A 23,939-nucleotide genomic window follows, 5' to 3' on the forward strand; every position below is an offset into this window, starting at 1 on the left:
ATAGAGAGTTAATCCAGCTCTGAGCAAGCCTCTTTTTTTTTCAGTGAGATAAACGGACAAACAGGAGAAAACGTTTGTCCGTTCTTCCCCCTTGCTGTGAATGACATATCTGATGCACTGGCTTGAGACAGGCATTATTTTTTAATTCCCACCCCCACTCCTTTTCTGAAGTCATGTGGTTACTTTTCTGGATTTTGACTGGATGTTGGTGATCATAGCAGAATTTAGTGTAAGGAATACACAGGAGAAAATGCATGTTGATAAGGGGAGTGTAGAGGTGGGCGGGGAGTCTACTGACATCACGACTCCACCCACCGAGCTCTAGACAACAGATCCACCCACAGAATCTGCAGTTTTTCAGTTCTTATAACAGACAGAGGGGAGACATTTGACAGATAAGGATACTTGCAGGAGGCATTCAGCAGACATGTTCGGTCGTGTGTAGGCCCGAGCGGACAGGATTCCAGCAAACATTTGCCCGCCGGGCCTTTTCCCAGCGGGCAAATATTCCTGGACTTGTTTTAAAACAGTCCGCTGGAATCCTGCCCGCTCGGACATGTTCGGTCGTCTGTACAGACCTACCGTACATGTCCGAGCGCCCGCCGTCCCTCGCATGCGTCGAATGACTTTGACGCATGCGTGGAAGCATTTAACTGGCAGGCCCGCCCACGTCGCCGCGTCATCGACGCGGCGACACCGCGGACACGCCCCGCATATTGTTTACGCACGGATTTCTGTACGATAGTTAGTACAGCCATCGTACAGAAAGCCCCGGCCAGACATGTACGGTGAAAACGGTCCGGCGGACCGCTTTCATCGTACTTGTTTGGTCGTCTGTACACGGCCTAGGAGTGTTACATTTCCCGACACGTGACGGAAATTAAACTGTTTTATGGATGGGTTTATTTCCACTTTAAAGACAGCACAAGTGACAGTACTTACATTCAATGAGAAATGTCCCTCGCACTTATGGCTGGTGTCTTAGTTAAAATTCTCTGCATCAGTAATCTACTGGTGCTGCAGGGTTAATCCAATCAGCTGGACCTGTCATAGGAACTCATCAAGAGCGCTGACTATACTCGCCCTTTCCGCCTCCTCTTCTATTCATTGAAGATGTAGGGAGGGATCAGAGGGCCCTGCTTGTTATATTTTTTGTTATAAAGCAACGAAAAAAGACCAAATATTTTTTTATAAATGCAAAGAATGGTTTTATCTCTAATTATAAAAAAAAGGAAAAGAAGACTGTTTCTGCTTTGCATATAATGTAGATAATGGTGCATGGTCACATGCAGGGTGCATTGTCCTACATTGTAGCACTAATCTGGTCTTGTAAACTGCTGAATTTTTTTACTTTTTTGGTCGCAGTTTTCCTTTACAAAGGTGTCAAACAGGCAGCCCTCCAGCTGGTGTGGAACTACAAATCCCATGAGGCATTGCATGATGCAGATGCATGATGGGACTTGTAGTTCCGCAACAGCTGGAGGGCTGCCAGCTTGACACCCCTGCGTAACATTTTTATTTTTCTGTGTAATGGTAAGATATGTTCTTCCTAAAAAAGATGACGTATTTTGCAGTTGTGTTTCCCACCTAGAACAACAGTGGAGTTCATAGTGAGACAAAGCTTTCATCATGTTTTCTGCTCTCTGTGTTCTGTAGCAGGTTGCAATGTTGGCAGTTAAAAGCTTATCTGAAGCTCAGAGAGGGACTGACAGGCTGGCAGTCTGCAGAAACAATCTGTCTACATTCCCTGTTTTCTCTGTAGAGGTGTAATTGACCTAAAGATTTGGGAGGCACTTCAGTTGTCTGCAGTGGAATTTGAAATATTTTTTTAAGGTGAGTCAGCAGACTTTTTAATGCTAGACTGGGGTTTTTGCTTTCTTTACTCTTTACTGATGTTACCATTTTAAAAGCATTCACATCAGGTTTCATGTTAGTAGGGTGGTAACATTCTCTAGTTCCCTGTCTCCAAATGCAGCCAGTTACCTTACCAGAATTGTGGGGTTCTTCTCCCTGCAGGCTTCTCTTTAGTTTTGAACTTGGCACAGCCGTGCTGGCTCTGCCCACAGACCCATGTCATCCACCCATAGGAATCTTTGAATGGAAGCTAAGTCCTATCCAATACCTGCAATAATTATGCAGATCTTGGCGATACAGCATAAAACTCTTTTATACGTTGTTTCCTCTTTTATCAATGTGTGAGCAATTATTGTTTTTTTTTTGTTTAAAAATTGACCTTTTAAAAAAGGAAGGTTTGTGTAAGTCATCATTTGGAGCTTACACAGGACAAACAACCCCCCCCCCCCCCCCCCATATGCCAGTGCAGGTTGCCTGAGATACCAAGCACCTGTCACATGCTTCTCACACCTATAAGTACAAGGTATTTTCCTATGCTCCCTACAGCCAAACCCAACATCTGGGAGGTGAAGGAAAGGTGAGTGTGGACAGCTGGGGAGGACAGGGCAGGGCAGCATTAAATTAACCCGTTAATGCATGGGAAAAGCCCAGGTCCATGTTGTTAACAGTCTTAGGCCCCTTTCACATGTACAGCCCCGCCTGTGTTTTTCCAACACACTCTCTGAACAATGAGATTTCTACCTAAAATGCATTTTCATGCATTATGGGGAGGAAAATTACGTGACTGGGCTTTTTGGTTTGTATGCCTTGGCTTTATGAATTGCATTGGCTGTAAGCAATTTAATTGTACGTCTATTTTATAATGGATGGGGTAAACACTGGTGCCATATTAGTGAATCTATTCCTTATGAAACATATACGTGGAGATTTTAGCCAGGAAGTGACAATACACATTGTGCTGTAGAACATTTCACTGTCTGCTTACCTCTGAAATCTAAATATAATGGTGTCAAGGATCCAGATGCTGCATTTTGTCTTTATTAGGGAAAGGCAGAAGCCTATCAGTAGATAGAGAGAAGCCTATCAGTAGATAGAGGCTGCATTCCCGGGTTGAAGTGTGGCAGGTGATAGTGGGAGTATGACAGGCTCTGGTGCTGTGTACAAGGCAGAGATAGATCTAAATGGCAGAGAGTAACAGATGTCTTCGCTTGTATGTGAGAAGAACAAACACACAGTGGGCCTACGTGTGGAGAAATGCACATAGTTCTGTGTGTCTGAGCTGTCACACAGCGTAGAAAAGAAGGCTAATCAAAGTCTTTAGAGACGAGTATTCCAGGCTGCTGTTGTAGAAAGTGGAGCATGGGCAAACTTGTTATATCTTGGAAGGCTAGATCCTGCTAAAAATGAACTACGGCAAGCAATGGAAGGATATGACCTTGCATGAAATCTCTTCCCTTAATTTGGTGGAAACATCTGCAAAGGTAACGGCCCTTTTGATACAGTAGCAATAGAGTTTTTTTTTTTAAATGTGCTTTGCTGTCTACAGAATGAAAATATCTGTAATAAATTATAGTTATGGACACCTCAAAAGTACTTTCGAACAAATGTACTGCTAAGAATTTTCATAAAGATTGTTCAAACCAAAGTGCGTTCCTAAATTTACTATGTATGGCCAGCCTTGGAGCCCTTTCACCTTGGCATGACTTGGGATGTGTTTTCATGAGTTTGCTGTGGTTTTCAAGGATGGTGATTTAAATGGAATCGGCTAGAGCAACATACAATAAAAATTGTAATAAGTGTGGTGATAGTACATACAGGTCCTACAGAAATCATTACATCATATACTGGTACAGCTATTGGTCAATTTATCAACCAAGATTTGCCATGCATGTAGGTAGGTGTCAGAAATGTATGAAGATCTTTGCCAGAAATTCAATAATGGTCAATTATTCGATCAATAATATGTACCTCTCTTAATTGGGGCTAAAATAATTCTTCAGTGATGGAACTAGCAAAAAAAAATCTAAATGAATGATAGTATAGCATTTTTTTTTTGCTTAGATTTGTTTGTTTTGTCTTTCACCTTTTTTTATTTTTATTTATTTTTTGCTTTTTTGCTACATTGTATCCTTTCAGTTGCCAAATGTTATAAGCTGCATCAAAATAGGGCAGACTGAGCCGGTTCACACTTGGGCGATTTGGGATCCGACTTGAAGTCGCCTCAAGTCATCCCAAATCGCGCTGTCGAGAAAAACAATGCAAGTGAATGGGAGCGGTGTTAATACACACGACTTGAGTCGCTCCGACTTCAAAAGAAGTTCCTGTACTACTTCAATCCGACTTGTAGGCGATTTGTACCCATTGATTTCAATGGAAGTCGCCTCCAAGTCTGATCCAAGTCTGATCACTGTCTTAACTGAAGTGACATTCCAGGAAGATAACATACATTTCTCAGGCAAACCTCTCTCTCCCCCTCCCTCCCCTAGAGCTGATTGTTGTTTGATTGGCCACTGGAAAGTCTCCTGTCCTGGAGATGACTTCAAGTCGTGTTGTAAATCGCCCCAGATCGCCCTGTGGTTCATGCTCAAGTCGTGTCGGGGTCGCCTCTGAAAGTCACGCTGGAAGTCGTGTCGCCCTAGTGTGAACCGACTCTAAGGGTACATGAAAAAGCAGTTATTTTGCTCATCATTATACATAAGCCTTTAAGCTAGGTCCACGCTGCTGCAAATTCTTTTGCAAATTTGAGCCGTTGCGATTGCTCAAATTCGCAAGTCATTAAAATAACATTGTTTTCCTTTAGTGCCGTTCACATCAATGCGTTGCGAATATAAGCTGCGGGAAACAAGGGTCCTGTGCGAGTTTGATCCCCGTGCGATGCAAATTCAGCTCTATAGACTGGCATTCCCGAAAAAACGCGACCACGAATCGTGGCAAATTCACGACAAAACCGCAGCTGCGAAATCACCGTAAAATCTTGATTTTACCGCAATTTTGAATTCGCAGCAGTGTGAACCTAGCCTCATACTGTATTATGTATACATAGGGGGTTATTTACTAAAACTCTGGTGCAGCTGTGCATCCAATTCGCTTCTAGCTTTGACAATAAAACCTGGAAGCTGATTGGTTTCTGTGCACAGCTGCACCAGATGTTACACTCTCTAGTTTTAGTAAATAACCTTCAAAGTTCCATATTTGTGTTGCATTGCAAATTCTCTTTGTATCGGCAGCTTGCCATCTTCAGGGGAAGTGGCTGATCTATTAAAGTGGATTGTAGTGAGTTAAATAGGAGTGCAAGCCATAGTGATTAGAAAGCCCAGCACAAGAGCTTTCACCTTACAGGGATTACATTATTACCGGGAAGGAGACCACGTGTAGTCACTTGAAAATGGCTAAGAAGCTTATTCTTTGCAGCACGCCTGTATGTTCAGTGATACATGTGGATGTTTTTATTTAATCAGGGCTTAATTTCTTTTATTAAAAATGTTTCACTTGCTGGCTTCATTCAAGGTGTTTTATTTCGGAGATTTGTTTCTTTCAGAAAACATGGCTGACAAGTTGTTACAGATTATGGCCCATGGGATGTAGTTAATCTTCTTACACCAGATTAGATCCTCCAACCCTTTAATTGCATGACGTGACTTATTCTATGTATTTGTGTATGTTAAGATGTGTAAGAGTCAGACAAGGAGACATCTAGAAATGCAGGAAAAGCTTGATTTCATTTTACATCTATTGTTGTGGACATAATAACCAGTCATAGGGTATATTCCTTGCATTAATATTTGATGCGTTTCCTAGGATCATCCCATTTTTCAGGATTTTATTTTCCCATCTATTTTTACAAAATTTTGAGTATTCAGTGCTAATCAAATGTCCTGCACTGGGATGTAATTTTTTATTTATTTTTAATATTTAATTTTTTTTTATTATGTTTTACAAATCACAATAAATCAGCATTGTAAGAACATATTTTTACAATAGAAAGTCAGAAACATACAACAAAGCTTCTTGATTGAAAAAAGGGTTAGTAAGTTAAAATGATGCTGTATTATATAAGGATAGATTGTACCGTGTTTCCCCGAAAATAAGCCCGGGTCTTATATTAATTCTGCCAACAAAAGACACAGTAGGGCTTATTTTCGGGGTAGGTCTTACCATGTAATGTGCTGTCTTCTCTCCCCCTCTCCCTCCCTGCCTGTCAGGAATCCCAAGTGTGAACCGAGTTAAAATGCTTGTACAATCCTATAATCCACTCTATTACAGTATTATATAATGTACAATGTGTGCGTTTCTGTAATATAATTGTGCCAAATATATTTGTTATAGCGCCGCTCTGCACTTCTGATACCTGCCGGAGCTCTTTTCCCCGCAATTATATTACAAAAACACACACATTGTACATTATATACTACTGTAATATAGTGGATTTTACAAGCATTTTTAACTAGGGCTTATTTTCGGGGTAAGGCTTATATTGCAGCCATCCTGGAAAATAACGCTAGGTCTTATTTTCAGGGTAGGTCTTATTTTTGGGGAAACAGGGTATATCAAGCAATGTTTTAATATTTGATTTACCATTTTAGGAGTAAAAATATTTAATAAAGAATAAATCAAAAATATGAAATTAATAAGCAAATATAAATATAAATATGAAGAGGGGGTGAAGATAAAGAATGATAATTTTAAGGTATCATGAGATAGTAGGGGATAAAAACGTTAATTTTAACCAGGGCTTCATGGGATGTAATTTTGTTATATAAATTTATATAAATTATTAATGATATACAGTGCATTCATAAAGTATTCAGACCCCCTTCACTGTTTTCAATTTTGTTATGTTGCAGCCCGATACTACAGTAGTTTAAATTCATATATTTTTTTACTTAATCTACACTCAGTACCCCATAATGACAAAGACAGAATTTTAGAAATGTTTGCAAATGTAGGAAAAACTGAAATATCACATAGGCATAACCCTATTGAACATCTCAGGAGAGACCTGAAAATAGCTGTCCACCAATTGTCCCCATCTGCCCTGACTGAGCTTGAGAGGATTTGCAAAGAAGAATGGAAGAAAATCCCCCAATCCAGGTGTGCAAAGCTTGTCACATAATACCAAAAAAGACTGAAGGCTGTAATTGCTGCCAAAGGTGCTTCAACAAAGGACAGTCCAGAGTAAAGGGTCTGAATACTTAAAGTGGATGTAAACCTGATTCATGAAATTTGACCTGGGCACATATATCTGTAGTGTTTACTTATCTCGATCCAAAGCCATAAGTCCGGTGTCTTTCTCCTGCTCCATTCTTCTGTTATCAGCATGATAACTTCTGACAAGTTCTCCAACACAGGAGATAAAAGCAGCTGGAAATTTGTGTCAGGGAGGGTGCTATAAATAGATTAGCAGTGAGCTGGTCTATTCACAACATAGCTCTGCATTCATTCTTCCTCTGCCTATGTGGAGGGGGGGGGGGGCTTTCCTCCAATCAACTCCCACTGAGGAATGAGGAAGTCAAAATTCTGTAGGAAGATTTGTTTCATCTCTGTGTATCATCTGAAGATGTTCACTTCACTGGGTATATGTGAGGGTCTACATCCACTTTAACCTCCCTGGCAGTAATCCAGAGTGTGGCTCGGGGTTAAGTTTCAGTACCATTAGCCACACACGGGATTGTATTGCAGAATCCTGGTCCAGGTTACTTACCTTGTCACCGGGATCCTGTGATGTCCCCCCCCCCCTGTGTCTGCGGGCTGTGTCCTCCGCTGATGTACTGTTTCCCGGGCTCCGTTCCCTGTGAGCATCGCAGCGCATGGTAGTGGAGCCTGGCGGCAAATTAAAAAAGTACAAAAAACATAACACATACAATACACTGTAATCTGTAAGATTACATTACTGTATGAAATCATTTAATCTCCCTTTTGTCCCTAATGATTTAGGATGAGAAGCATAGAGATGTCTGGTGACCAGATGGTCACCAGTCATCTCCATGACCGTTGGAGGCCCGGGCGCGATGTTATGACATCACGCCCGGGTACCTGGAAGTAAACAAAGGCGCTATCGCTGCTGTCAGCATGAGATCGGTGAATGTTTTTTCACAATCTCATGCTTTCCAGCTTGGAGGAGAGATGTGGAGTCTTATTGACCACCGCATCTCTCAATAAAGAGGACCTGTCACATGTTTACATTCCTTGTAATAGGAATAAAAGTGATCAAAAAAATGTAAATGTAAAAAAAGTGCAAAAATAAAAATTAATTAAGTAAAATAAAAAATAAAAGTATTTTTTTTTAATTTAAAACGCCCCTGTCCCCGGTAGGTCGCACTCAGAAGGGAACACATGCAAGTCCCACCCACATATGTAAACGCTGTTCAAACCACACATGTGAGGTATCGCCGCATGTGTTACAGCGCGAGCAACAATCCTAGCACTGGACCTAATCTGTAACTCTAAACTGGTTACCTGTAGAAAAATAAAAAATAAGCGACGCCTATGGAGATTTTTAAGTACTGATGTTTGGCGCCATTCCATGAGTGTGCACAATTTGAAAACGTGACATGTTAGGTATCTATTTACTTGGCGTAACACCATATTTTACATTATACAAAAAAATTGGGCTAACTTTACTGTTTTGTTATTTTTTAATTCATGAAGCTGTTTTTTTTTTCTTCCAAAAAAAGGCGTTTGAAAAATTATTGTTCAAATACCGTGCAAGATAAAAAAGTTGCAATGACCGCCATTTTTATTTCCTAGGGTGTCTGCTAAAAAAACATATATACTGTTGGGGGTTCTAAATAACCAGAAACAAATAAAGTGATAGAAATATTACATAACACCTCCTATCTGAATGTAGAGCAAAGTGGATTTGCTTTTTGTAAATAACCCCCATTGCGTCCTACACACACCTATGGCAACCAAGCAAATATTTATTTTATTGGAGTGAGGTTTTTGATGCAATTACAGATTTATGTGCAATATGTTATATATGTATAAACGTAATGGAAAATGAAACAAGTACTCAGAAAAAATACACACAAATATACTCCGAGATTGGATTGTGACAGCTCATATTTTCCTGATTTATATTTCAGGCGCAGAAGAATGAAAGAGAATCTATCAGGCAAAAATTGGCGCTTGGGAGTTTTTTCGATGATGGCCCTGGCATCTACACTAGTTGTAGCAAAAGCGGGAAGCCCAGTCTGTCTTCCAGGTACGTGCTATTGTTTCATTACCATGTTAATATTGCCATGTTGAAGGTTTCCCAGTGTAGACCAAAGGAGAGCATTGAAAATGCAGGTTCGAGGTGTACTTAAACACATGCAATGAGGAGCAGAGATTGACCAGTAAAATTGGTTATGTGTACATGGTGTGTGCTCCAGCATGCATAGACAAAGTACCAGGAGAAACAATGCTACTTCCCTTGCTAGGAGCGTGATTGCTTGCCCGCCCCATCACATGTGCCAGGAGCTGTGGACCCCTGTCCAAGACATTGTGGTTTGGGGGACAGGATATGGGCCAATTTATATTAGTGAATAATGTTCAGCATTAGACATCAAATCAAGAAAGAAAAAATCCAAATATTCAAAAGAATAACTAACTAATGAACTAATAATAACTAACTAGGTACTGGAATTTCCTTTGAAATTTGTCTGTTAGTGAACGTAATGAATATTAATTTATCCAAAGTTATGAATTATCGAAAATAACGAATGCCGCATCTAAACAAATGTAACAGAATGAATTAATAATAAATAATATATATTTTTTTAAATTATTATTGTTTTTTATTATTTTTAATTTGTTACGTTCCATTCGTTTGGATACGGCATTGGTTATTTCGGATAATTTGTAACTTTGGATACATTTGTATTTGTTAAGTTCACTAACAGCCAAATTTAGAAGGAAATTCCAATACCTAAAATTTAATAGTTAGCATCAGTTAAGTTATTATTAGTTAGTTAGTTATTTCAGATTTGTGAATTTCCAAGTTTGTGAATTCTTGAATATTCAAATTTAAAACAGGTTCGTATATTTAAATATATATAGGGGGGGGGGGGGTTATTTGTTATGTGTTTGCTTTTTTTCTTATGATTTTTTTTATGTTTTTTTTTTGTTATTATTGTTTTGTCTGTGTTTTGTAATTAAAAATATGAATAAAGGAGAATTAATGAAACAAAAATGGTTTTCGTTGAATTCGGAACAAAACTAATTGCATATGTCTATTATGCATACAATAGGATTTCCACTTTTACTCCTTTTCAGAAGGAATTAATAACACTCTTTTCTTTCCTAATTGAATTAACGAATCTCTGGGAATTCATAGGAGCTGTGAATTAAAAGAGATATCATTTTTACTTTTAGCCCTTTGGGGATAGTACTTATTCCGGAGTGTATTTTCTTATGGAGTTCATAGTGGGATTTTTATTTCAATTTGATGAGTTTATGAGAGGTTACAAAGTGTTATTTCTGATAGATTGCTGTTATCCCACTTTACTACTCAGTGGAAGTGGAAGCATGAAAGAAAACCACTAATTACCTGAGCTCTGATAATTATTATTATTAGATCTGTGATTACTGTTATTAATGGTTTATGTAGCACGTATATGCAAAGTAAAAAATTCTGAATTATATTTTAGTTTACAGCTTCTATGAATTTATAAATACAGATGTGGCTAAGTACATTTGTATAGCAAAACCTATTCAGCAGTACAAAGGTACAATACTTGGAATTGCCCTAGAACACTGTTATAGGTGCTTCCTGCGGACTGGATTCTTGCATCGTTATTCTGAATGATGCATATTCTGACGAATTGGAAATTGTGAGCCAATAAACACGGAATAGTTTTGTACATAAATGGGTATATAATTTGTCCAAACAGCCAAAGAGGAAATATATTCTGCACGTTGTCACCAAACACTATGCAGCTGCTGCTGGTGGTCCATGGTACTGGTACAGAAACTCAATTATCAAATTATAATTATCTATTAAAATGTTACCTGTGTTCAGTTCCCAATGTGGAATACCTAGAAATGTCTGGAAAGAATAAACTTTATGCCTAGGTTGCTTATAGTCAGTAGTTCCTTTTTTGTCTTCATGTACTGCAAATGGAAAATAGGACATTATTCTTGCTCTTTGAAGCTGTTTGTTTAAAGGTAAGTCAAAACTAAAAATGACAGGTTGAAAAGCATACAGGTTATGTAGCCTAACGTCTGTATTTTATCACGTCGTAGCTTTAAACCAGGGATATGCAATTAGTGGACCTCCAGCTGTTGCAAAACTACAAGTCCCATCATGCCTCTGCCTCTGGGTGTCGTCCTTGTGGCTGTCAGAGTCTTGCTTTGCCTCATGGGACTTGTAGTTCTGCAACAGCTGGAGGTCTGCTAATTGCAAATCCCTGCTGTAAACCATCAGGCCACCCCCATTTGTAATCTGCAAACCTCTTTTGCTTATCAGTTTATAATGCTGGAGGATATTCACAAACCTACACACTGTAGGTCCTTTTCAGTCTTTAAAGTGGTTGTAATTTACCCAGTGAAAGTACTAGTCCCAGGTGATACACAGAGATTAATCAAATCCTCTTACTAAGGTTATACCTGTTTATCTGTAGCCCTCTGCTCTACTTCTACATTATTGAGGGGAGATCAGGTGTTAGGGTCTCCCTTTGGGACACTGGATTGGGGGGAGGGTTGCTTGGGAGGGATGGAGGGTCGGGGAATGTTTGGGGGCTGGGGTTCCCTCCTCTTGGGTAGCTGACTGACTTGGTCAATGAGTTTGTACTGTTTTTTGCAATAGTAGTGTTTGAGGTGCTTTATCCTGGTGAGCTTTTTTATATAAGTGTATATATTTATCTGCACACCATGGATCTTCAGAGTAAGTCCAAACTGTTTTTTACTCAAGAACAATCACATCAAGAACATGGGGGTTCAACATCTCAGAGCCATGCAGGACCACTTTGTCATGTTCACATGCCTGACGAGGGGTCCTGTGTGGCTCTGAAACGTTGCACTTGATGTGATCATTCTTGAGTAAAACTGTTATTTACATTGTTATACAAGCTGTACACTCACTACTTTACATTGTAGCAAAGTGTCATATCTTCAATGTTGTTACATGAAAAGATAGAATAAAATATTTACAAAAATGTGAGGGGTGTACTCACTTTTGTGAGATACTGTAACTGTGTATGAATGAAGCATTTTCTTGCAGCCGCCAATCACAATTGAAGTATAACTTTTTTTAGTGTTGGATAGAGTGGAGAAGGATTAGAACACCTGTCACTTTTTATTGCTGTGTCCCCTCTCTGTTCTGTTTATTGTTATTGAAAGTGAAAGTAAAGAAAAATCACAAATTTTGGGTTGTCCCCAGAAAAGTAATAGAGGGGAAATCTTCCAATGGAGACACTTGTTTTGGTGACCTGGGGGTCCCCAAAAGAATACCTTATCTTGCAGGGATTTCCTCTCACTTCTTTATGGGCTATGGGACAGGAAGTGAAGGTAAGTCTCCCCAATGTGACACAGGTGGCAAATATAAACCTTACAAGTTATGACCCTCCCTTGCTCTATCCAAAACAAAAATAAAAAGTTTTGCCTAGAGTTCTACTTTATACCTGCTTTCGATTATTAACCACTTAAAGGGGCTGTAAAGGAAAAAAATTTTTTTCCTAAATAGCTTCCTTTACCTTGGTGCAGTCCTCCTTCACTTACCTCATCCTTCCATTTTGCTTTTAAATGTCCTTATTTCTTCTGAGAAATCCTCACTTCCTGTTCTTCTGTCTGTAACTACACACCGTAATGCAAGGCTTTCCCCCTGGTGTGTAGAAAGCCTCTTGAGGGGGGAGGGGGCCAGCAGGACACTCTCTACTTTGCAGATAGAGAAAGGAGCTGTGTTTTAGTGGGCATCCTGACACTCCTGCTCGCCCCCTCCGCCCTCAAGAGGCTTTCTCCACACCAGGGAGAAAGCCTTGCATTACTGTGTGGAGTTACAGACAGAAGAACAGGAAGTGAGGATTTCTCAGAAGAAATAAGGACAAGCAAAATTGAAGGATGAGGTAAGTAAAGAAGGACTGCACTAAGGTAAAGGAAGCTATTTAGGGGAAAAAAAATCCTTTACAACCCCTTTAGGACCCGGACCATTATGCAGGTTAAGGACCTTGACCCTTTTTGCAATTCGGCACTGCGTCGTTTTAACTGACAATTGCGCGGTTGTGCGACGTAGCTCCCAAACAACATTGACGTCCTTTTTTCCCACAAATAGAGCTTTCTTTTGGTGGCATTTGATCACCTCTGCGGTTTTTATTTTTTGCGCTATAAACAAAAATAGAGCAACAGTTTTGAAAAAAATTCAATATTTTTTACCTTTTGCTATAATAAATATCCCCAAAAAAGATATAAAGATTTTTTTTGTTCCTCAGTTTAGGCCGATACGTATTCTTCTACTTATTTTTGTTAAAAAAAATCGCAATAAGCGTTTATTGATTGGTTTGCGCAAAAGTTATAGCGTTTACAAAATAGGTGATAGTTTTATGGAATTTTTATTAATATTTTTTTTTTTTACTAGTAATGTCGGTGATCAGCGTTTTTTTTTTTTTTTTTTTCGTGACTGCGACATTATGGCAAACACATCGGACACTTTTGACACATTTTTGGGACCATTGTCATTTTCACAGCGAAGGGGTTAACCACTAGGGGGCGCTAACGGTGTTAAGTGTGTCCTATTGTGTGTTTCTTACTGTAGGGGGGGGCGTGGCTGGATGTGTGATGTCACTGATCATTGTTCCCTGAGTGCTCCAGTTTTACTAAAGTGCGGTACACACTATAAGAAAATCTGAACAAAAATTCCTATACGAGGCATGATTGTTTCATTTTCGTCTAGTACGTACACAACTTTCTATCAACTTTCCAAACAAATCTTTTCAACGGGAAAAGGGCTAAGATTTTTTTTTGTACATGAGCAGAACCAACAATTTCCGTTTAGTGTATACTCTTTTCATACGGTTTTTGCATGAGAAAAATCAGATACGAAAGACTGCGCATGATCAGAAACATTTAACAGGAAATATGAATTTTTTGAGAGTATTGTTTACATCCTCGTTTTCGACTTGCTGGAAAACCGAACGATTGTTCGTCTGATTTTCTTATAGTGTACCCACCCTAAATCAACCCCTCCTTCTGTTAAAAAAAAAAAAGGAAATTCCATACTGCTAGCAGTCCCTCTAGATCAGGGGTGTTTTTTCAAAGAGGGCCACATTTGATAAAGTGAACATGCTCGAGGGCCGACTATTTGGCCTGACATTCTTTGAACCATAAAAATCTATCCAAGTGTGTTTGTGCGCGCACTAATACACTGCCCAACAAGAATTATCTCCCCTTTGTGGCTGTGTTTGGTGAAGAGATGAGCTTGGGCGTTTTGTTTGGATATACTGTATATATTTATTTTGTGGCCCCAACAAATCCAGAGCGCTGCTCAGGACTAAGGGTGAGCTTGGGTGTGTTATTTGGATATACCATATTTATCAGCGTATAACACGCACAGGCTTACTATTGCCATGAATGCATCCTCACCATTGCCATCAATGCAGCCTTACCATTGCCATCAGTGCAGCCTCGGAGGGGACAGGAAGGGACAAGTGCCCGTCAGATTACAAACAGGAGAATTTCTTGTTTACTCGTGGCCTCTTTAAAGGGTCACTAAAGGAATTTTTTTTTTTAGCTGAAATGACTGTTTACAGGGCATAGAGACATAATAGTTAACTGATTCCTTTTAAAAATGATTAAAAATGGATAAAAAAACAATCATATAATGTGCCTGCAGTGTAGTTTCGTTTTTGCTGTTGTTTGCTGGTTCTCTGATGTACAGAGAGCCACTAGAGGGCAGTCAGCCAATAGAGAGCAGTGATACTTTGTCTAAAACTCCTCAGCACCAATCCAGTTTCGTTTTACACACAGTAATCACACCTCCTTGATTAGTGACCACCGTGAGAAATCTCCCAGTACTGTGGTTATCAGGAAACAGACAGCCAGGAAGTGTCCAAAACAGACAGGATTTACAGCAACATGAAAGCAAAAACGAACAATGAGGACATGAAACCAGGACTGCAGGACTGTAAAGGAAGCTATTTAGCTAAAAAAAAAAATTCCTTTAGTGACCCTTTAATACAAAGTCCCGCCTCCTATGATAAACAGAACAGTAATCCAATGGCATCCTAGGAAACGGGACTTCCTATTACAGACGCCGCCGAGTAAATGGGAGATTCTCTTCATGTAATCTGACGGCGCACGTTCTGTCCCCTCCAAGGCAGCGCAGATAAATACGGTATATATCTTTTGTGGCCCCCAGGGCACATGTGAGGCTGCAATGGCTATATACCGTATTTATCGCGGTATAACGCGCTCCCGCGTATACCGCGCACCCCTAAAGTGACCCCCAATCCTGTGGAAAAAAAGTTATTTTTGTACTTACAGTTTTGGTGTCTTGCGCGGCGTCCATCGGCGGCCTCGTCGGGTCCGGCGTCCTTCTGCGGCTTCGGGTGTCCTTCTGCGGCTTCGGTGTCCTTCTTCGGCGGGTCCGGTGTCCTCTTCGGCGGGTCCGGTGTCCTCTTCGGCGGGTCCGGTGTCCTCTTCGGCGGGTCCTGTGTCTTCTTCGGCGGGTCCAGCGTCCTTCTGCGGCGTCTTCGCGTCCTCCCCGCTCGTTTCCCGCGCCGAGTTTTGAATACTGCGCCAGCATATACCGAGCGCAGTACACTCGGGCAGGCTCGGCAACTGTCGCGCTCACGTCCTGTACGTCCAGGACGTGACCGCGGAAGAAGCCAAGACTGGCCAACTATACACGAGTGTACTGCGCTCGGTATATGTCGGCGCAGTATTCAAAACTCGGCGCGGGTATCGGCGTATATCGCGCACCCACGATTTTGCCCTGATTTTCAGGGCAAAAAAGTGTGCGATATACGCCGATAAATACGGTATATATCCAAATCCCCAGGGGGGCCATATTAAATCACCAGGGGGGCCACAATTGGCCCCCGGGCCGGACTTTGGACATGCCTGCTCTAGATTATGGTGTAGAAATGATGTGATACACCATCTAGTTGTAGATTCAGGATTAAGTGTGTTTTATGAACTGTATGTGTATCAATGGTAGACTCTGCATTGTGTTTCTGAATTGGGTTCAGAACTTCTTTATATTCCATCATTATTAACTGCAACAGCATAGTGCAGCTGGCGACGTATATGTCAAGTAGAATGAAAAAATGTGCTTGGCAGCTGTCTGGGTTACAAAAGCCCACACTCTATTGGCTAACAGCCAGAGACAGAAAAGATTCCAGATCTCTCGTTTTCTATGGTAAATGACTAAGTATAATGTATTCTTCCTTAAATGTGTAATGTGTAGTTTGGTAAATGGAATTAGGAAGCATTCATTTTCTGGGCAGTGCCATTAATTTGTTGTGTGTATTCTTAGTTGTATAACTACCATACAAACCAGTGAACTGTCACTTTTGAAAATGACAAATTTTATAGAAGGTGAAAAATCACAGCCTAAAATTAGGATGCTGGCAAAAATATACAGAATCCCATTTTGTGCATTGGCTAGTGAGCTTCAGAAGTCCCTAATAGTCACCTAAGCAGCTGTGTAGGATTGTAAACAGCCACATTCCTAATATCACACTAACTTAGAGCCGAAACCGGATGGAAATTTTAGTGCCGAAACCGAAAATTCACAATGCACTTGGCTAAAACCCCAAATTACTGTTTTTTTTAAATATACATATTTTTTTTTATATATAATTGTATTCGACTTTTTGATTAATATCATGAATTTTAATAACATGAATTTGGCACCTTTAGCGCAAGAAAACCTCAAGAAAAATGAATCCCTTTAAATTCTATTAGGTAGATTCAGGTAGGGGCGCGCAAATCTAGGTCGACGTAGCCTAGCGTGTTTACACTACGCCGCCTTAAGTAAGAGAGGCAAGTACATGATTCACAAGGTACTTGCCTTCTTACTTAGGGCGGCGTAGTGTAAATGCGGCGGGCGTAAGGGCGCCTAATTCAAATGGGTTGGGGGGGGCGTGTTTAATGGCAATGAGGCTTGACCTCCCGTTTTTGAAGTTTTTTTGTCACTGCGCATGCGCCGGGCGACTACATTTCCCAGTGTGCATTGCGGTTACGTATGCCGCACGGGCCTATTGATTTTGACGTGGACGTAAACGACGTAAATCCCGATTCGCGGATGACTTACGCAAACGACGTTAAAATTTCGAATCTTGCGGCGGGAACGGCGGCCATACTTTAACATTGTTATTCCACCTAATAGGTGGAATAACTTTAGGCCTCCTAAGGCCTTACGGAAACGGCGTAAATCGACTGCGGCGGCCGGGCGTACGTGTTTGAATCGGCGTACAAACTAATACACATCTTCTACGCCGACCACAATGGAAGCACCATCTAGCGGCCATCCAAAATATTGCAATCTAAGATAGGACGGCGCAAGCCGTCGTATCTTAGATATGTTTAATCGTATCTCTGTTTGAGCATACGCTTAAACATAGGTCGGCGTAGATTCTGAGTTAGGTCGGCTTATCTACTGATAAGCCGGCCTAACTATTACATATGTATGTCTTCACACTGGTTCATTGCACTTCCGTTGTGGTGTTAAAAAATCTTGCTTGCTGCATTTTTGGTCAGTTAAAAAACTGCACCGAAAACTCGCATCCCGTGTTAAAAAGCATTGAAAACGCAGAAAGAGCGCATCAATAAGTACCCGTTATACGTTTTTGATGCGCTGGCATGACAATAAAAAACCTCCTGGAAGCAGCATTTTGGGAGCAGTGGAGGAGCGCTGTGTACACCGCTCCTGCTCTTTGAAAGAAATGGGCAGCGTGGCCGAACTGCAGCGGCGATTTGCGGGTAGTTTTAACCTATTACTGGCTGCTAGCGGGGGTTAAAAGCTCCCCGCTAGTGGCCGAATACCTATGCAAAAATGACGGTAAAGCATTACTTTACCACTGACTCCGCCCCAGTGTGAAAGGGGTCTAAAGGGGAAAAAAAGTATGTAGCCATCACATCTAAGAATTGTTATTCTGCAATTTAATAAATGTTTGGGTTTCATACGGCTTTAACTATGTCCCAAAACGACACAGTCATTATCTGCCATTTTATGCATTTGCCACGTGCCCTGGAAAGAAATGTTCTGAATCATTGCAATTAATGTTTCACATTTTCATTTTCAGGCTTCAAAGTGGGATGAATTTGCAGATCTGTTTTGTAAATGATAGTGGGAGTGACAAGGACAGTGATGCAGATGACAGCAAAACTGAAACAAGCCTCGACACCCCGTTATCTCCAATGGTGAGTTTAAGTACACGATTTCCAGACACATATCCATTTATTTTTTAACTTTCAGTGATTGGTAGAAAAGGACATTACATTATATATATATATATATATATATATATATATATATATATATATATATATATATATATATATATATATATATATATATATATATATATATATATATAGGGCTAGATTCATATAGCCTGCCGTAAGTTTGTGCGGGTGCAGCGTATATCTCAGATACGCTACGCCGCCGTAACTTAGTAAGGCTGGGGCTGGATTCACAAAGAACCTGCGCCCTAAGTTACGGCGGCGTATCGTAAATCTGCCGGCGTAAGCGCGCCAAATTCAAATTGTGAAGAGGTGTGCGTGTTTTATGTAAATAAAACATGACCCCACGTAAATGACGTCTCTAACGAACGGCGCATGTGCCGTCCGTGAACATATCCCAGTGCGCATGCTCCTAATCACGTTGCAAATAGTCAATGCTTTCTACGTGAACGTAATTTACGCAAAGCCCTATTCGCGAACGACTTATGCAAACGACGTAAACAACGCAAAATTCTACGCTGTCCCGATGTCCATACTTAACATTGGTTACTCCTCATATAACAGGAGTAACCTTACGCCGGAAAAAGCCTTACGTAAACAACGTAAAAAAATCCGCCGGGCGCACGTACGTTTCTGAATCGGCGTATCTAACTCATTTGCATATTCTACGCCGATGTCAACGGAAGCGCCACCTAGCGGCCAGCGTAAATATGCACCCTAAGATACGACGGCGTAGGAGACTTATGCCGCTCGTATCTTAGCCTAATTTAAGCGTATCTGGTTTCCAAAATACGCTTAAATTTACGACGGCGTAGATTCAGAGTTACGACGGCGTATCTACTGATACGCCGGCGTAACTCTCTCTGAATCTAGCCCATAGTTTACTACCTCAGTGGATCCCACACTGTCCAGTTGGCTGCTGTGATCACTACCATGATTCATCTGAAAAAACATACAGTGAGTGTAAAACCACTAAAAGTGTAGCACAGTTCATAAGACTGGCCATTGCAGCGCCTTTCTACCACATGGCTGAATTGGCTTCGGCACTGTAGCTAACATATAAGCTGTTAAATATTTCCTTCCTCTTTCTGAATATTACATTTCTTAAATAATAAAATCACTGAGGTTGATTTACTTAAAATGGGGAGTGCAAAATCTGGTGCAGCTCTGTATAGAAACAATTTTAGTTAACCAACCACACTGTGTGGTACTGACTATTAAATTGCTCATTACTGCTGCCTAGGGAAGCCCTATGTATTCTACAATTGAATTGACACAGAATTGGGAATGGTATGTTGCTAAGAATTATAGGATTGTCATTAGAAAATAGACTATACAAACTTTTTTCTGCGAAGGACATTGAGGATATTACCAGGTAAACTGAGCAGTAATAATTTTATCAGTGGCCTGTACAGCATGGTGTTGTACAGGTTCAGCCCTCTAGTTATGATAGCTAGTCATAGATACTATGACTAAAAGTCAAAAAGAGAGACAATTCTAGTAGAAAGATTAAAAAAGGGAAGGTTCAAGGTTACCATCTCCGTGAAGGATAGAGGAGCAGATAGATATATGCCATGCTTACCAGTAAAGAATTTGTAGAGGCCCTGCAGCAATAGCATCCCCTTTATTTTTCTGTTATATAAAAAATATTGGTTATGGGAGCCCTGCAGCAATATCTACTACACCAAGGTGGTGCCGCTCTGTATAATGTAGGGTGGGTCTAACCACACAAACCATGTATACTAATGAAAAATTAAGGTACATACACCCAATAGCTACCCTAAGCAACCCAGAATGATCCCCCTCCCCCAGGACAGCCAATCTCCCAAACCCAAAACCCTCACCCCCAAAAGCAGCTGGGGAAACCACCAATCCCCTAGCTAGTCTCAATACACCCCAATTTATGGAGCACCTGCAGACCAGACTGGACTGAGAGGGATACCCAGGGCAACTGTGATCTAGACAGCCCTCCACCTTAAAAACCACAGCAGGAGAATTGGTGGGTGCATAACAAGGGTAATTAGGTCACTAAGGTGGAGCGCTGTCTAGATCACAGTTGCCCTGGGTACCCCTCTCAGTCCAGTCTGGTCTGCAGGTGCTCATAGATAGGGGGGTAGAGGGACTAGCTAGGGATTGGTGAATTCCCCAGCTCTGTTTTTTTTTGGGGGGGGGGGTCTGGAGGGGGTCCTGGGTTGCCTGGGGGATGTGGTGGTCATCATGACTAGGGACTTGGGACTTGTGATGCTGTTTTACAATTTTGTGATTCACTTCTTTGAGAATGTAGCTTCTTGAGTGTATGTACCCTTTTTTCATTGGCTTACATTCTTTGGGTAAGTGTAGCTGCTTTTGTGCTTAAGCATAAAATTGCCAAATATCAAGGGAAGGAGTCTATTTCAGTATATACTATTCAGTAAGATACCTCTTACCTGAAAGCTCACTGTGGTGAAACTATGTGCAGTATGTACAGTATATGTGTGACATTGGCTCAAAAAGCTACATTGACACATCTATATGGGAAATACATCATTAGCCAGTTTACTGTATTACTCATTTGCCAAATTTCATGATGGCAATCAATACTTGTTTTCTCCTACAGAGCAAGCAGAGTTCTTCATACTCAGACCGGGACACTACTGAGGAGGAGTCCGAATCCTTTGAAGACATGGATTTTATCTCCAGGCAGAAGAAACTGCAAGCAGAAGCAAAGATGGCTCTGGCTATGGTGAAACCAATGGCTAAGATGCAGGTGGAGGTAGAGAAACAAAACAGAAAAAAGTCCCCTGTTGCGGATCTAGTAAGTGAGATCTAGATTTATTATTTATTTATTAGAGGTAGTTATATAGTGAAATCAATTGTATGCAGCGCTTTACACATATATATATATTGTACATTCACATCATTCACATCAGTCCCCGTCCTCAAGGAGCTTACAGTTTAAGGTCCCTTAACGCAAACTCATTATATACAATATATAAGGGCCAATTTAGACAGGAGCCAATTAACCTACCAGCATGTCTTTGGAGTGTGAGAGGAAACTGGAGTACCCAGAGGAAACCCATACAGGCACAGGGAAAATATGCAAACTCCAGCAGGTAGTGTCCTGGTTGTACATCTGTAAAGCTGTACCCTTCTCGTAACCGGCAGGTTGGCACGTTTCCACGAGCCGTCGTAGCTGTACGTCAGCTCTTTAAGCAGGGATAGCAATCGTGCGCGTGCTGCCGCACTGCGAGGGAACCGATTTTGGGAATATTTATTATAGTAAAAAAATATAGTTTTACTTCAAAATGTTTGCTCTTTTTTTGTTTATAGCACAAACAATAAGAACCAAAAGAAAGTTCTATTTGTGGGAAAAAAAGGATGTCAATTTTGTTTGGGTACAGCATCTCACGACCGCGCAATTATCAGTTAAAGCGACAATTGTCAGTTAAAGTGCTGCATCGCAAAAAATGACCTGATCAGGAAGGGGCAAATCCTTCCGGGGGTGAAGTGGTTAAACTGCACTAGTAGAATCTTGGAAGTTTTTCATTTTAAGAACATTCCTCCAATCTTCTAACAGTTTTTGGGGTCAAATCAATATTCACTTTCAACTGCAGTGACGAGAACATTTCAAAGATCAGGATGATACTTATTTTATTTTTTTATTGTCTAACAGTGTATGTGGTTTTTGTTTGGGAAATTACCTTTTATACCTTCATTCCAAAATCTAATGTTAAAAGCAAACAACATTCTAAAAATAACTATTTAATGACATTCATCAGTTCATTGAACGTACTGAGAATTTTTGTACAAATATTCATAGGACCGTTTATTTGAAAATCTACTAGTATATGGCCAGCTTTATATTAGTTTAGTGTTTAGCGGCTTGCTGTCATCAATCCTGCCAGGCTTCATGCTGTGTTGGAAGCAGTACTGTGTGTCTGGGGCGAAGGATCTGTAATTAATGCAGCATCTGGCTGGACTGTCTGCATTGTCCATTTGTGCCATGTTAGTTACACACCATTACCCTGTCCAGACGTGGCTGCAGTAAGGAGGGTGCTCTACTCCTCTTCAGCAAAACAGCCGCTGCAAACAGGTTCACAACTACACAGGTCTGGTATGGAAAATGTAGTGGTATTTGTGGTTTCCTTATTATGTAAAAATGACGGTATACAGGTGTCTAGATTACATATGTGACCCCCAGCAACATGTCCAGCTATCAATGTCTAGTGCAGGGTTTGACAAATTTGCTTGGAATCTAGGAGCCAGGTAAAAAAGTTAGGAGCCAGAAAACGTGCCCCGTCCCGACGAGCTTTGCGCGCAGAAGCGAACACATACGTGAGTAGCGCCCGCATATGTAAACGGTGTTCAAACCACAGATGTGAGGTATCACCGCGATTGGTAGAGCGAGAGCAATAATTCTAGCCCTAGACCTCCTCTGTAACTCAAAACATGCAACCTGTAGATTTTTTTAAACGTCGCCTATGAAGATTTTAAAGGGTAAAAGTTTGTCGGCATTCCACGAGCGGACGCAATTTTGAAGCGTGACATGTTGGGTATGAATTTACTCGGCGTAACATTATCTTTCATAATATAAAAAAAAATGGGGATAACTTTACTGTTGTCTTATTTTTTAATTAAAAAAAGTGTAATTTTTTTCACAAAAAAAGTGCGCTTGTAAGACCGCTGCGCAAATACGGCGTGACAGAAAGTATTGCAACAATCACCATTTTATTCTCTAGGGTGTTAGAATAAAAAATATATATCATGTTTGGGGGTTCTAATTAGAGGGAAGAAGATGGCAGTGAAAATAGTGAAAAATTACATTAGAATTGCTGTTTAACTTGTAATGCTTAACTTGTAATACCAACGGCCACCACCAGATGGCGCCAGCTTACACATCTGGTGGTTATAACTTTTAATACCAACGGTTGACCACCAGATGGCGCCAGCTTACACATCTGGTGGTTATAACTTTTAATACCAACGGTTGACCACCAGATGGCACCAGCTCACCAAAAAAAAATTATTTTTTATTTTTTCTTTGCCCCCCTTCCAAGCCAAGTCGCCAGGACCCTATTTCTAGTCGCCATGGCGACCTGGCGCCCGGGATTTGTCGAGCCCTGGTCTAGTGCATGTCAGGAAATGTGTACAAGCTTTTCATGAGCTGGAATGTAAAGCATGCAGTTTTTTCCCTTTAGGCAGGGCCGGTGCTACCACTGGGCAAACTAGGCAGCCGCCTAGGGTGCACTGCTGCCTAGGGCGCCCGGCCACTGGTGTTCCTACTCTCTTCACTCTGCAGCAAGCAACTAAGTCTCAGTATCAGCAGGCAACCACCGCTCTGTTTGCACATAGTGTCAGAGGTGCAGTAGCGGCGGAGGACTGTGTCTGTCTCCTGAATGAATGGAAGAAAGTAAACATTCATTGATGAGCACTGGTAGGCTGCATTTGATGGGCGCTGGTGAGGCTGCATTGATGGGCTCTGGTGGGCTGCATTTGATGGGCGCTTTATTAAAAAGGGGCAGGGCAAATGGGGTGGAGTCAGGGCTGGAGCCAGGGGGGGCAGCAAAATGAGGTTTTGCCTAGGGTGTCAAGAATCCTTGCACCAGCCCTGCCTTTAGGTTCAGGTTCAATCTATGTTGGCTTTATTCATTAAATACACACAATCAGAAAATCGTACAAAAAATAAGCGACCATACGATAATCTGACCTTAAGTACACAGCTTTCA

The 23,939-nt window shown here is 41.0% G+C and overlaps 1 protein-coding gene across 6 annotated transcripts in view; it reads left to right on the forward strand.

The window, feature by feature from the left end:
- LOC120936705 (schwannomin-interacting protein 1) overlaps nt 1-23,939 on the forward strand; it is a 541,245-nt gene that overhangs the window by 492,940 nt on the left and 24,366 nt on the right. For 5 of the 6 annotated variants that reach the window (XM_040349262.1, XM_040349263.1, XM_040349265.1 and 2 more), the window contains 3 exons: nt 8,940-9,058; nt 18,075-18,192; nt 20,831-21,028. In XM_040349262.1, coding sequence (XP_040205196.1) covers nt 8,940-9,058; nt 18,075-18,192; nt 20,831-21,028 — 435 coding nt within the window. Of the gene's footprint in view, nt 1-3,064; nt 3,336-8,939; nt 9,059-18,074; nt 18,193-20,830; nt 21,029-23,939 lie in introns of those variants that run through there. The other variant, XM_040349266.1, reaches the window with a different exon arrangement.

The sequence above is a fragment of the Rana temporaria genome, chromosome 4 (genome assembly GCF_905171775.1).
Source record: "Rana temporaria chromosome 4, aRanTem1.1, whole genome shotgun sequence".
Lineage (NCBI taxonomy): Eukaryota > Metazoa > Chordata > Amphibia > Anura > Ranidae > Rana > Rana temporaria.